Source organism: Salvelinus alpinus, chromosome 30 (assembly GCF_045679555.1).
Source record: "Salvelinus alpinus chromosome 30, SLU_Salpinus.1, whole genome shotgun sequence".
Taxonomy (NCBI): Eukaryota; Metazoa; Chordata; class Actinopteri; order Salmoniformes; family Salmonidae; genus Salvelinus; species Salvelinus alpinus.
In genome coordinates, this window is record NC_092115.1 from 6,002,570 (window position 1) to 6,017,919 (window position 15,350).

Here is a 15,350-nt window from a genome sequence, read left to right on the forward strand (position 1 = left end):
CAGTATCAGTATTACCTAGTATTATGTCTATATGATATATTACAGTAGAATACACAGTATCAGTATTACCTAGTATTATGTCTATATGATATATTACAGTAGAATACACAGTATCAGTATTACGACTATATGATATATTACAGTAGAATACACAGTATCAGTATTACCTAGTATTATGTCTATATGATATATTACAGTAGAATACACAGTATCAGTATTACCTAGTATTATGTCTATATGATATATTACAGTAGAATACACAGTATCAGTATTACCTAGTATTATGACTGTATGATATATTACAGTAGAATACACAGTATCAGTATTACCTAGTATTATGACTATATGATATATTACAGTATAATACACAGTACCAGTATTACCTAGTAGTATGTCTATATGATATATTACAGTAGAATACACAGTATCAGTATTACCTAGTATTATGACTATATGATATATTACAGTAGAATACACAGTATCAGTATTACCTAGTATTATGTCTATATGATATATTACAGTAGAATACACAGTATCAGTATTACCTAGTATTATGTCTATATGATATATTACAGTAGAATACACAGTATCAGTATTACGACTATATGATATATTACAGTAGAATACACAGTATCAGTATTACCTAGTATTATGTCTATATGATATATTACAGTAGAATACACAGTATCAGTATTACCTAGTATTATGTCTATATGATATATTACAGTAGAATACACAGTATCAGTATTACCTAGTATTATGACTGTATGATATATTACAGTAGAATACACAGTATCAGTATTACCTAGTATTATGACTATATTATATATTACAGTAGAATACACAGTATCAGTATTACCTAGTATTATGACTATATGATATATTACAGTAGAATACACAGTATCAGTATTACCTAGTATTATGACTATATGATATATTACATTACAATACACAGTATCAGTATTACCTAGTATTATGACTATATGATATATTACAGTAGAATACACAGTATCAGTATTACCTAGTATTATGACTATATGATATATTACATTACAATACACAGTATCAGTATTACCTAGTATTATGACTTTGACCTGTCAATCCTCCTCTAAATGCCAAACCAGACAAATCCATTTTTCTCATCGTTTGCTAATGTCTTTTTAAATGCTGCGTTGTAAGGGGAGGCGATGGACCACACAGGCAGTACTAATCACATCTCAGAGCTAGCCCATATTCCACACGGTCGTATTAAGCACAAAATGAATTGCCTCTGCTCCACTAGGACCCCTCTAGACCCTGACTGCATCCCAAACGGCACCCTATTCCCTATATAAGTGCACTACTTTTGGCTCTGGTTAAAAGGTAGTCCACTATATAGGGAATAGGGTGGACATTCGGGATGGAGCTCACGATCGATGCAGCGTATGAGTATCACTCAGAGAGAAACCCGATCACCACTCCCTAAGCGGCGTATTGATCCGTTCACATTTCTACATTTAAACATCTATCACGTCGTCGCCGTGGTGACAAGTGTTTTCATTGATCTGCTCCTGCTACATTTGTGTGCGGTGCAGAAACTAGTCCCTTTACTATGGAAATCCTTCACATTGACCTGAAGATTGCAGGTCTTATCATGAGGCTGTAGATTGCAGGTCTTATCATGAGGGCTGAAGATTGCAGGTCTTATCATGAGGCTGTAGATTGCAGGTCTTATCATGAGGCTGTAGATTGCAGGTCTTATCATGAGGGCTGAAGATTGCAGGTCTTATCATGAGGCTGTAGATTGCAGGTCTTATCATGAGGCTGTAGATTGCAGGTCTTATCATGAGGCTGTAGATTGCAGGTCTTATCATGAGGCTGTAGATTGCAGGTCTTATCATTAGGCTGTAGATTGCAGGTCTTATCATGAGGGCTGAAGATTGCAGGTCTTATCATTAGGCTGTAGATTGCAGGTCTTATCATGAGGCTGTAGATTGCAGGTCTTATCATTAGGCTGTAGATTGCAGGTCTTATCATTAGGCTGTAGATTGCAGGTCTTATCATGAGGCTGTAGATTGCAGGTCTTATCATGAGGCTGTAGATTGCAGGTCTTATCATGAGGCTGTAGATTGCAGGTCTTATCATGAGGCTGTAGATTGCAGGTCTTATCATGAGGCTGTAGATTGCAGGTCTTATCATGAGGCTGTAGATTGCAGGTCTTATCATGAGGCTGTAGATTGCAGGTCTTATCATTAGGCTGTAGATTGCAGGTCTTATCATGAGGCTGTAGATTGCAGGTCTTATCATGAGGCTGTAGATTGCAGGTCTTATCATGAGGCTGTAGATTGCAGGTCTTATCATGAGGCTGTAGATTGCAGGTCTTATCATGAGGCTGTAGATTGCAGGTCTTATCATGAGGGCTGAAGATTGCAGGTCTTATCATGAGGCTGTAGATTGCAGAACCTACGTACAGTTGAAGTCTAAAGTTTACATACACTTAGGTTGGAGTCATTAAAACTCGTTGTTTAACCACTCCACACATTTTTGTTAACAAACTATAGTTTTGGCAAGTCGGTTAGTGCATCTACTTTGTGCATGACGCAAGTAATTTTTCCAACAATTGTTTACAGACAGATCATTTCACTTATAATTCACTGTATCACAATTTCAGTGGGTCAGAAGTTTACATACACTAAGTTGACTGTGCCTTTAAACAGCTTGGAAAAGTCCAGAAAATGATGTCATGGCTTTAGAAGCTTTTGATAGACTATTTGACATAATTTGAGACAAATGGAGGTGTACCTGTGGATGTATTTCAAGGCCTACCTTCTAACTCAGTGCCTCTTTGCTTGACATCATGGAAAATGAAAATAAATAAGCCAAGACCTCAGAAAAAAAATTGTAGACCTCCACAAGTCTGGTTCATCCTTGGGAGCAATTTCCAAATGCCTGAAGGTACCACATTCATCTGTATAAACATTAGTACGCAAGTATAAACACCATGGGACCACGCAGCTGTCATACCGCTCAGGAAGGAGACACGTTCTGTCACCTAGAGATGAACGTACTTTAGTGCGAAAAGTGCAAATCAATCCCAGAACAACAGCAAAGGACCTTGTGAAGATGCTGGAGGAAACCGGTACAAAAGTATCTATATCCACAGTAAAAAGAGTCCGATATCGACATAACCTGAAAGGCCGCTCAACAAGGAAAAAAACACTTGTCACGCCCTGACCATAGAGAGCTTTTTTATGTCTCTATTTTGGTTTGGTCAGGGTGTGATTTGGGTGGGCATTCTATGTTATTTTTTCTATGTTTTGTATTTCTTTGTTTTGGCCGGGTATGGTTCTCAATCAGGGACAGCTGTCTATCGTTGTCTCTGATTGGGAACCATACTTAGGTAGCGTTTTCCGACATGGTTTTTGTGGGTAGTTAATTTCTGTTTAGTGTTTTGACCTTACAGGACTGTTTCAGTTATTCTCTTGTTTATTTTTTGTTATAGTGTTCAGTTTTAATAAAACAAGCCTGAACACTTACAATGCTGCGCTTTGGTCCGATGATTCCTCTTCTTCAGACGACAAATACCGTTACACCACTGCTCTAAAACCGCCATAAAAAGTCAGACTACGGTTTGCATCTGCACATGGGGACAAAGATTATACTTTTTGGAGAAATGTCCTCTGGTCTGATGAAACAAAAATAGAACTGTTTGGCCATAATGACCATCATTATGTTTGGAGGAAAAAAGGGGAGACTTGCAAGCCGAAGAACACCATCCCAACCGTGAAGCACGGGGGTGGCAGCATCATGTTGTGGGGGTGCTTTGCTGCAGGAGGGACTGGTGCACTTCACAAAATAGATGGCATCATGAGGCAGGAAAATTATGCTGATATATTGTATCAACATCTTACGACATCAGGAAGTTAAAGGATGCTTGCAAATGGGTCTTCCAAATGGACAATGACCCCGAGCATACTTCCAAAGTTGTGGCAAAATGGCTTAAGGACAACAGAGTCAAGGTATTGGAGTGGCCATCACAAAGCCCTGACCTCAATCCTATAGATAATTTGTGGGCAGAACTGACAAAACATGTGCGAGCAAGGAGGCCTACAAACCTGACTCCGTTACACCAGCTCTGTCAGGAGGAATGGGCCAAAATTCATCCAACTTATTGTGGTAAGCTTGTGGAAGGCTACCCGAAGCGTTTGACCCAAGTTAAACAATTTAAAGGCAATGCTACCAAATACAAATGTAGTGTATGTAAACTTCTGACCCACTGGGAATGTGATGAAATAAATAAAAGCTGAAATAAATAATTCTCTCTACTATTATTCTGACATTTCACATTCTTAAAATAAAGTGGTGATCCTAACTGACCTAAGACAGGGGAATTTTTACAAGGATTAAATGTCAGGAATTGTGAAACACTGAGTTTAAATGTATTTGGCTAAGGTGTATGTAAACGTCCGACTTCAAGTGTATGTCATGTAAATTGCTCTGGCCGTACCATTATGAGGCGTCTAACCTTAGCACACCTCTGGGCTGGCCTTAAAGAACATGAGACTCCCAGGCTGGTACTAAACAGAACATAACTCTCCCTCAACACCTGTAACTCTCCCAGAAACACATGTTCACTACCTGTGGTATATGAGGTACTAAACAGAACATTACTCTCCCTCAACACCTCGAAACACATGTTCACTACCTGTGGTATATGAGGTACTAAACAGAACATTACTCTCCCTCAACACCTCGAAACACATGTTCACTACCTGAGGTATATGATTGAAAACACACACATGTTCAGTAGTAGCATGTAGAAACACTATATTATAGCCTACTACCCACCAAGTCAAGTACATCTGATCAACCAACATGCAGTTTTTGGGTTTATATTCAATTGAGTTTTCAAAATGTGGAAAGATTGTCACACCCTGACCTTATATATATATATATATAATCTGAGCGGTAGATCTCAGTGTCACGCCCTGACCTTAGAGAGCCTTTTTAGGAAAGAGAGGATAGATAGGACAGAGGTTATGGTTGGCCAACACTTTTAAGGAAAGAGAGGATAGATAGGACAGAGGTTATGGCTGGCCAACACTTTTAAGGAAAGAGAGGATAGATAGGACAGAGGTTATGGCTGGCCAACACTTTTAAGGAAAGTGGGGATAGATAGGACAGAGGTTATGGTTGGCCAACACTTTTAAGGAAAGAGAGGATAGATAGGACAGAGGTTATGGTTGGCCAACACTTTTAAGGAAAGAGAGGATAGATAGGACAGAGGTTATGGCTGGCCAACACTTTTAAGGAAAGAGAGGATAGATAGGACAGAGGTTATGGCTGGCCAACACTTTTAAGGAAAGAGAGGATAGATAGGACAGAGGTTATGGCTGGCCAACACTTTTAAGGAAAGAGAGGATAGATAGGACAGAGGTTATGGTTGGCCAACACTTTTAAGGAAAGAGAGGATAGATAGGACAGAGGTTATGGCTGGCCAACACTTTTAAGGAAAGAGAGGATAGATAGGACAGAGGTTATGGCTGGCCAACACTTTTAAGGAAAGAGAGGATAGATAGGACAGAGGTTATGGCTGGCCAACACTTTTAAGGAAAGAGAGGATAGATAGGACAGAGGTTATGGCTGGCCAACACTTTTAAGGAAAGAGAGGATAGATAGGACAGAGGTTATGGCTGGCCAACACTTTTAAGGAAAGAGAGGATAGATAGGACAGAGGTTATGGCTGGCCAACACTTTTAAGGAAAGAGAGGATAAATGGAAGATACAAAAAAAGCCTATATGCAGCATATGGTGCCATTTGTTTTCATCTCTCTCTCTCCTCTATTCTTCCGTTCCCTCCATCACCCCTCTCCCTCTATAACTCTCGCTCTCTCGCTCTCTCCCTCTCTCAAAGGACAGATTTAACAGAGCCACTTCAGCAGTAGATTCTCAACAGGCTTTATGTGTGTCGACTATAGCTATAAATATTGTTCAGGAGGGACAGAGGGAGGGAGGGAAAGGGAGGTGTGTGTGTGTGTGTGCCCGCGTGCTTGCATGATAGTGCTAGTGCGTGTGTGTGTGTGTGTGTGTGTGTGTGTGTGTGTGTGTGTGTGTGTGTGTGTGTGTGTGTGTGTGTGTGTGTGTGTGTGTGTGTGTGTGTGTGTGTGTGTGTGTGTGTGTGTGTGTGTGTGTGTGTGTGTGTGTGTGTGCTTGCGAGAGTGTGTGTGTTATATCCATTGCCCGATGCTGTGAAAATGCCTGTTGTTGTGTGTTTCTAACACCTAGAGAAAGATATAGTGTCTCTGTCTCTGTACTATATTGATATCTGGAGGTGTCAGGAAAAGGACAAGGAGGATAGTTTGATGATGTTTTTTATGTCGGCGGGCGGAGATGGGAGGGGTGTGTGTGTGTGTGTGTGTGTGTGTGTGTGTGTGTGTGTGTGTGTGTGTGTGTGTGTGTGTGTGTGTAGTGGGACTTACTGCACTGATGGCCCTGGAGCACCACATTTCTGATGGCCAGCAGGCCACGACGTCCTGAGGTCACCACCTCAAACACCATCTGAGGAGAGACACATCACAGCAACACTGATAAATGTTCACACTTCTTCCAAATGTCACTCGTTCTCCCCACCACCCCTCTCCTCCCCACCTAGACTCCTCTCAACCTCCTCTCCTCTACCTCCCTCTCCTCCCCACCTAGACTCCTCTCAACCTCCTCTCCTCTACCTCCCTCTCCTCCCCACCTAGACTCCTCTCAACCTCCTCTCCTCTACCTCCCTCTCCTCCCCACCTAGACTCCTCTCAACCTCCTCTCCTCTACCTCCCTCTCCTCCCCACCTAGACTCCTCTCAACCTCCTCTCCTCTACCTCCCTCTCCTCCCCACCTAGACTCCCCTCAACCTCCTCTCCTCTCCCTCCCTGCCCACTTAGACTCCTCTCAACCTCCTCTCCCCTTCCTCCCTCCCTCCCTCCCCACCTAGACTCCCCTCCCATCAACCTCCTCTCCCCTCCCCTCCCCTCCCCTCAACCTCCTCTCCCCTCTCCTCTCCCCTCCCCTCCCCTCCCCTCTCCCTCCCCACCTAGACTCGCCTCCCCTCAACCTCCATCCCTCCCCTCCCCTCCCTCCCCACCTAGACTCCCCTCCCCTCAACCTCCTCCCTCCCTCCCTCCCTCCCTCCCTCCCTCCCTCCCTCCCTCCCTCCCTCCCTCCCTCCCCTCAACCTCCTCTCCCCTCCCCTCTCCTCCACTCTCCCTCCATCCCTCCCCTCCTCTCTCCCTCCCCTCCCCTCAACCTCCTCTCCCCTCTCCTCTCCCCTCCCCTCCCCTCTCCCTCCCTACAGAATGTTAGCTGGGATGAGACCCAGACTATAAGTGGATGACAGACTAGGGCAGGTCCATACAGAATGTTAGCTGGGATGAGACCCAGACTATAAGTGGATGACAGACTAGGGCAGGTCCCTACAGAATGTTAGCTGGGATGAGACCCAGACTATAAGCGGATGACAGACTAGGGCAGGTCCATACAGAATGTTAGCTGGGATGAGACCAGACTATAAGCGGATGACAGACTAGGGCAGGTCCCTACAGAATGTTAGCTGGGATGAGACCCAGACTATAAGTGGATGACAGACTAGGGCAGGTCCATACAGAATGTTAGCTGGGATGAGACCAGACTATAAGCGGATGACAGACTAGGGCAGGTCCCTACAGAATGTTAGCTGGGATGAGACCCAGACTATAAGTGGATGACAGACTAGGGCAGGTCCATACAGAATGTTAGCTGGGATGAGACCAGACTATAAGTGGATGACAGACTAGGGCAGGTCCATACAGAATGTTAGCTGGGATGAGACCAGACTATAAGCGGATGACAGACTAGGGCAGGTCCCTACAGAATGTTAGCTGGGATGAGACCAGACTATAAGCGGATGACAGACTAGGGCAGGTCCCTACAGAATGTTAGCTGGGATGAGACCAGACTATAAGCGGATGACAGACTAGGGCAGGTCCCTACAGAATGTTAGCTGGGATGAGACCAGACTATAAGCGGATGACAGACTAGGGCAGGTCCATACAGAATGTTAGAGTAATGTCCTGTGGTTTATAGTAGAGAATTTCATAGCTATGGTGAGCAGTCGGCATTGTGGGTAAAAAGGGAAACGGAATGCCAGTCCAACCCCAAAACTAGGGAGTGGTGGAGAGAGCTGTAACTAGCAGATATCCTCACATAGAGGCTTGGCCAGCCTTCACATGTTTAACATGTCATCATACACTAACTATACTGAACATCCTCTGTACTGTACCAACTGATATACCCCGTCTAGAATCCTACATTATCCTCTGTACTGTACCAACTGATATATTCCATCTAGAATCCTACATTATCCTCTGTACTGTACCAACTGATATATCCCATCTAGAATCCTACATTATCCACTGTACTGTACCAACTGATATATCCCATCTAGAATCCTACATTATCCTCTGTACTGTACCAACTGATATATTCCATCTAGAATCCTACATTATCCACTGTACTGTACCAACTGATATATCCCGTCTAGAATCCTACATTATCCACTGTACTGTACCAACTGATATATCCCATCTAGAATCCTACATTATCCTCTGTACTGTACCAACTGATATATTCCATCTAGAATCCTACATTATCCACTGTACTGTACCAACTGATATATCCCATCTAGAATCCTACATTATCCACTGTACTGTACCAACTGATATATCCCTTCTAGAATCCTACATTATCCACTGTACTGTACCAACTGATATATTCCATCTAGAATCCTACATTATCCTCTGTGCTGTACCAACTGATATATCCCATCTAGAATCCTACATTATCCTCTGTACTGTACCAACTGATATATCCCGTCTAGAATCCTACATTATCCTCTGTACTGTACCAACTGATATATCCCATCTAGAATCCTACATTATCCTCTGTACTGTACCAACTGATATATCACATCTAGAATCCTACATTATCCTCTGTACTGTACCAACTGATATATCCCGTCTAGAATCCTACATTATCCTCTGTACTGTACCAACTGATATATCCCATCTAGAATCCTACATTATCCTCTGTACTGTACCAACTGATATATCACATCTAGAATCCTACATTATCCTCTGTACTGTACCAACTGATATATCCCTTCTAGAATCCTACATTATCCACTGTACTGTACCAAATGATATATCCCGTCTAGAATCCTACATTATCCTCTGTACTGTACCTACTGATATATCCCATCTAGAATCCTACATTATCCTCTGTACTGTACCAACTGATATATCCCTTCTAGAATCCTACATTATCCACTGTACTGTACCAAATGATATATCCCATCTAGAATCCTACATTACCCACTGTACTGTACCAACTGATATATCCCTTCTAGAATCCTACATTATCCTCTGTACTGTACCAACTGATATATCCCTTCTAGAATCCTACATTATCCACTGTACTGTACCAAATGATATATCCCATCTAGAATCCTACATTACCCACTGTACTGTACCAACTGATATATCCCTTCTAGAATCCTACATTACCCACTGTACTGTACCAACTGATATATCCCTTCTAGAATCCTACATTATCCTCTGTACTGTACCAACTGATATATCCCATCTAGAATCCTACATTATCCTCTGTACTGTACCAACTGATATATCCCATCTAGAATCCTACATTATCCTCTGTACTGTACCAACTGATGGGTATATCATTCCTTTTCCAGTACTGACAGAGAGACTAGCTACAGTACACACACAGGAATCTACAGTCTGGGACAGGCAGACAGACAGACAGACAGACAGACAGACAGACAGGCAGACAGACAGACAGACAGACAGACAGACAGACAGACAGACAGACAGACAGACAGACAGACAGACAGACAGACAGACAGACAGACAGACAGAAAACAGAATGCCTTTAGAAAATAATCTCTCTCTCTCCCTCTTCTATCTTTGTATCTCCCTTTCTGTCTCTCTCTCTCTCTCCCTCCTCTCGCTTTGTCTCTCCCTTTCTGTCTCTCCCTCCTCTCTCTTTGTTTCTCCCTTTCTGTCTCTCCATGTCGGTCTGTCCTTGAGTGGCCAAGCCAGAGCCCAGACTTGAACCCGATCGAACATATCTGGAGAGACCTGAAAACAGCTGTGCTCCCCATCCAACCTGACAGAGCTTGAGAGGATCTGCAGAGAAGAATGGGAGAAACTCCACAAATACAGGTCTGCCAAGCTTGTAGTGTCATACCCAAGAAGACTCACGGCTGTAATCGCTGCCAAAGGTGCTTCAACAAAGTACTGAGTAAAGGGTCTGAATATTTACGTAAATGTGATATTTCAGTTTTAAATTTGTAATACACTTGCAAAAATGTTTAAAAACCTGTTTTTGCTTTATCATTATGGGGTATTGTGTGTAGATTAATGAGGGGAAATAAACATTTAATCCATTTTAGAATTAGGCTATAACCTAACAACCTGTGGAACATGTTGAGGTTTCTGAATACTTTCCGAAAGCTCTAAATCTCTCTCTCCTCTCTCTCCCCGTATATCTCTCTCTCCTCTCTCTCCCCTGTATCTCTCTCTCTCCCTGTATATCTCTCTCTCTCTCCTATCTCTCCCTGTATTTCTCTCTCTCCTCTCTCTCCCCGTATATTTCTCTCTCTCTCCTCTCTCTCCCCTGTATATCTCTCTCTCCTCTCTCTCCCTGTATATCTCTCTCTCTCTCCTCTCTCTCCCCGTATATTTCTCTCTCTCTCCTCTCTCTCCCCTGTATATCTCTCTCTCCTCTCTCTCCCTGTATATCTCTCTCTCTCTCCTATCTCTCCCCGTATTTCTCTCTCTCCGCTCTCTCCCCGTATATTTCTCTCTCTCTCCTCTCTCTCCCCTGTATATCTCTCTCTCCTCTCTCTCCCTGTATATCTCTCTCTCTCTCCTATCTCTCCCCGTATTTCTCTCTCTCCTCTCTCTCCCCGTATATTTCTCTCTCTCTCCTCTCTCTCCCCTGTATATCTCTCTCTCCTCTCTCTCCCTGTATATCTCTCTCTCTCTCCTATCTCTTCCCGTATATTTCTCTCTCTCTCCTCTCTCTCCCCTGTATATCTCTCTCTCCTCTCTCTCCCTGTATATCTCTCTCTCTCTCCTCTCTCTCCCCGTATATTTCTCTCTCTCTCCTCTCTCTCCCCTGTATATCTCTCTCTCCTCTCTCTCCCTGTATATCTCTCTCTCTCCCCGTATCTCTCTCTCTCCCCATATATATCTCTCTCTCTCCCCGTATATCTCTCTCTCTTCCCGTATATCTCTCTCTCTCCCCGTATATCTCTCTCTCTCTCTCCCCGTATCTCTCTCTCTCCCCATATATATCTCTCTCTCCTCTCTCTCCCTGTATATCTCTCTCTCTCTCCTATCTCTCCCCGTATATTTCTCTCTCTCTCCTCTCTCTCCCCTGTATATCTCTCTCTCCTCTCTCTCCCCATATATATCTCTCTCTCTCCCCGTATATCTCTCTCTCTTCCCGTATATCTCTCTCTCTCCCCGTATATCTCTCTCTCTCTCTCCCCGTATATCTCTCTCTCTCCCCATATATCTCTCTCTCTCTCTCCCCATATATATCTCTCTCTCCTCTCTCTCCCCGTATATATCTCTCTCCTCTCTCTCCCTGTATATCTCTCTCCTCTTTCTCCCCATATATCTCTCTCCTCTCTCTCCCCATATCTCTCTCTCCTCTCTCTCCTCGTATATCTCTCTCTCCTCTCTCTCCCTGTATATCTCTCTCTCCTCTCTCTCCCTGTATATCTCTCTCTCCTCTCTCTCCCTGTGTATCTCTCTCTCCTCTCTCTCCTCGTATATCTCTCTCTCCTCTCTCTCCCTGTATATCTCTCTCCTCTCTCTCCCCGTATCTCTCTCTCCTCTCTCTCCTCGTATATCTCTCTCTCCTCTCTCTCCCTGTATATCTCTCTCTCCTCTCTCTCCCTGTATATATCTCTCTCCTCTCTCTCCCCGTATATCTCTCTCTCCTCTCTCTCCCCTGTATCTCTCTCTCTCCCTGTATATCTCTCTCTCTCTCCTATCTCTCCCCGTATTTCTCTCTCTCCTCTCTCTCCCCGTATATTTCTCTCTCTCTCCTCTCTCTCCCCTGTATATCTCTCTCTCCTCTCTCTCCCTGTATATCTCTCTCTCTCTCCTCTCTCTCCCCGTATATTTCTCTCTCTCTCCTCTCTCTCCCCTGTATATCTCTCTCTCTCTCCTCTCTCTCCCCGTATATTTCTCTCTCTCTCCTCTCTCTCCCCTGTATATCTCTCTCTCCTCTCTCTCCTCGTATATCTCTCTCTCCTCTCTCTCCCTGTATATCTCTCTCCTCTTTCTCCCCGTATATCTCTCTCCTCTCTCTCCCCGTATCTCTCTCTCCTCTCTCTCCTCGTATATCTCTCTCTCCTCTCTCTCCCTGTATATCTCTCTCTCCTCTCTCTCCCTGTATATATCTCTCTCCTCTCTCTCCCCGTATATCTCTCTCTCCTCTCTCTCCCCTGTATCTCTCTCTCTCCCTGTATATCTCTCTCTCTCTCCTATCTCTCCCCGTATTTCTCTCTCTCCTCTCTCTCCCCGTATATTTCTCTCTCTCTCCTCTCTCTCCCCTGTATATCTCTCTCTCCTCTCTCTCCCTGTATATCTCTCTCTCTCTCCTCTCTCTCCCCGTATATTTCTCTCTCTCTCCTCTCTCTCCCCTGTATATCTCTCTCTCTCTCCTCTCTCTCCCCGTATATTTCTCTCTCTCTCCTCTCTCTCCCTGTATATCTCTCTCTCTCTCCTCTCTCTCCCCGTATATTTCTCTCTCTCTCCTCTCTCTCCCCTGTATATCTCTCTCTCCTCTCTCTCCCTGTATATCTCTCTCTCTCTCCTATCTCTCCCCGTATTTCTCTCTCTCCTCTCTCTCCCCGTATATTTCTCTCTCTCTCCTCTCTCTCCCCTGTATATCTCTCTCTCCTCTCTCTCCCTGTATATCTCTCTCTCTCTCCTATCTCTCCCCGTATATTTCTCTCTCTCTCCTCTCTCTCCCCTGTATATCTCTCTCTCCTCTCTCTCCCTGTATATCTCTCTCTCCTCTCTCTCCCCGTATATCTCTCTCTCTCCCCGTATCTCTCTCTCTCCCCATATATATCTCTCTCTCTCCCCGTATATCTCTCTCTCTTCCCGTATATCTCTCTCTCTCCCCGTATATCTCTCTCTCTCTCTCCCCGTATATCTCTCTCTCTCCCCGTATATATCTCTATCTCTCTCTCTTCCCGTATATCTCTCTCTCTCTCTCCCCGTATATCTCTCTCTCTCCCCGTATATATCTCTATCTCTCTCTCTTCCCGTATATCTCTCTCTCTCTCTCCCCGTATATCTCTCTCTCTCCCCATATATATCTCTATCTCTCTCTCTTCCCGTATATCTCTCTCTCTCCCCGTATATCTATCTCTCTCTCTTCCCGTATATCTCTCTCTCTCCCCGTATCTCTCTCTCTCCCCATATATATCTCTATCTCTCTCTCTTCCCGTATATCTCTCTCTCTCCCCGTATCTCTCTCTCTCCCCATATATATCTCTCTCTCCTCTCTCTCCCTGTATATCTCTCTCTCCTCTCTCTCCCCGTATCTCTCTCTCCTCTCTCTCCTCGTATATCTCTCTCTCCTCTCTCTCCCTGTATATCTCTCTCCTCTTTCTCCCCGTATCTCTCTCTCCTCTCTCTCCTCGTATATCTCTCTCTCCTCTCTCTCCCTGTGTATCTCTCTCTCCTCTCTCTCCCCGTATATCTCTCTCTCCTCTTTCTCCCCGTATATCTCTCTCCTCTCTCTCCCCGTATCTCTCTCTCCTCTCTCTCCTCGTATATCTCTCTCTCCTCTCTCTCCCTGTGTATCTCTCTCTCCTCTCTCTCCCTGTATATCTCTCTCTCCTCTCTCTCCCTGTATATATCTCTCTCCTCTCTCTCCCTGTATATATCTCTCTCCTCTTTCTCCCCGTATATATCTCTCCCTGTATATCTCTCTCCTCTCTCTCCCCGTATCTCTCTCTCCTCTCTCTCCTCGTATATCTCTCTCTCCTCTCTCTCCCTGTGTATCTCTCTCTCCTCTCTCTCCCTGTATATCTCTCTCTCCTCTCTCTCCCTGTATATCTCTCTCTCCTCTCTCTCCCTGTATATCTCTCTCTCCTCTCTCTCCCTGTATATATCTCTCTCCTCTTTCTCCCCGTATATCTCTCTCCTCTCTCTGCCCGTATCTCTCTCTCCTCTCTCTCCTCGTATATCTCTCTCTCCTCTCTCTCCCTGTGTATCTCTATCTCCTCTCTCTCCCTGTATATCTCTCTCTCCTCTCTCTCCCCATATATATCTCTCTCTCTCCCCGTATATCTCTCTCTCTTCCCGTATATCTCTCTCTCTCCCCGTATATCTCTCTCTCTCTCTCCCCGTATCTCTCTCTCTCCCCATATATATCTCTCTCTCCTCTCTCTCCCTGTATATCTCTCTCTCTCTCCTATCTCTCCCCGTATATTTCTCTCTCTCTCCTCTCTCTCCCCTGTATATCTCTCTCTCCTCTCTCTCCCCATATATATCTCTCTCTCTCCCCGTATATCTCTCTCTCTTCCCGTATATCTCTCTCTCTCCCCGTATATCTCTCTCTCTCTCTCCCCGTATATCTCTCTCTCTCCCCGTATATCTCTCTCTCTCTCTCCCCATATATATCTCTCTCTCCTCTCTCTCCCCGTATATATCTCTCTCCTCTCTCTCCCTGTATATCTCTCTCCTCTTTCTCCCCGTATATCTCTCTCCTCTCTCTCCCCGTATCTCTCTCTCCTCTCTCTCCTCGTATATCTCTCTCTCCTCTCTCTCCCTGTATATCTCTCTCTCCTCTCTCTCCCTGTATATCTCTCTCTCCTCTCTCTCCCTGTGTATCTCTCTCTCCTCTCTCTCCTCGTATATCTCTCTCTCCTCTCTCTCCCTGTATATCTCTCTCCTCTCTCTCCCCGTATCTCTCTCTCCTCTCTCTCCCTCGTATATCTCTCTCTCCTCTCTCTCCCTGTATATCTCTCTCTCCTCTCTCTCCCTGTATATATCTCTCTCCTCTCTCTCCCCGTATATCTCTCTCTCCTCTCTCTCCCCTGTATCTCTCTCTCTCCCTGTATATCTCTCTCTCTCTCCTATCTCTCCCCGTATTTCTCTCTCTCCTCTCTCTCCCCGTATATTTCTCTCTCTCTCCTCTCTCTCCCCTGTATATCTCTCTCTCCTCTCTCTCCCTGTATATCTCTCTCTCTCTCCTCTCTCTCCCCGTATATTTCTCTCTCTCTCCTCTCTCTCCCC

At 44.4% G+C, this 15,350-nt stretch overlaps 1 protein-coding gene across 1 annotated transcript in view; it reads right to left on the reverse strand.

Annotated features, from left to right (window-relative positions):
• LOC139560627 (receptor-type tyrosine-protein phosphatase mu-like) overlaps positions 1 to 15,350 on the reverse strand; it is a 774,972-nt gene that overhangs the window by 484,242 nt on the left and 275,380 nt on the right. The window contains exon 4 of the mRNA XM_071377563.1: positions 6,459 to 6,537. Within this exon, the coding sequence (XP_071233664.1) occupies positions 6,459 to 6,537 (79 nt within the window). The remainder of the gene's footprint in view (positions 1 to 6,458; positions 6,538 to 15,350) is intronic.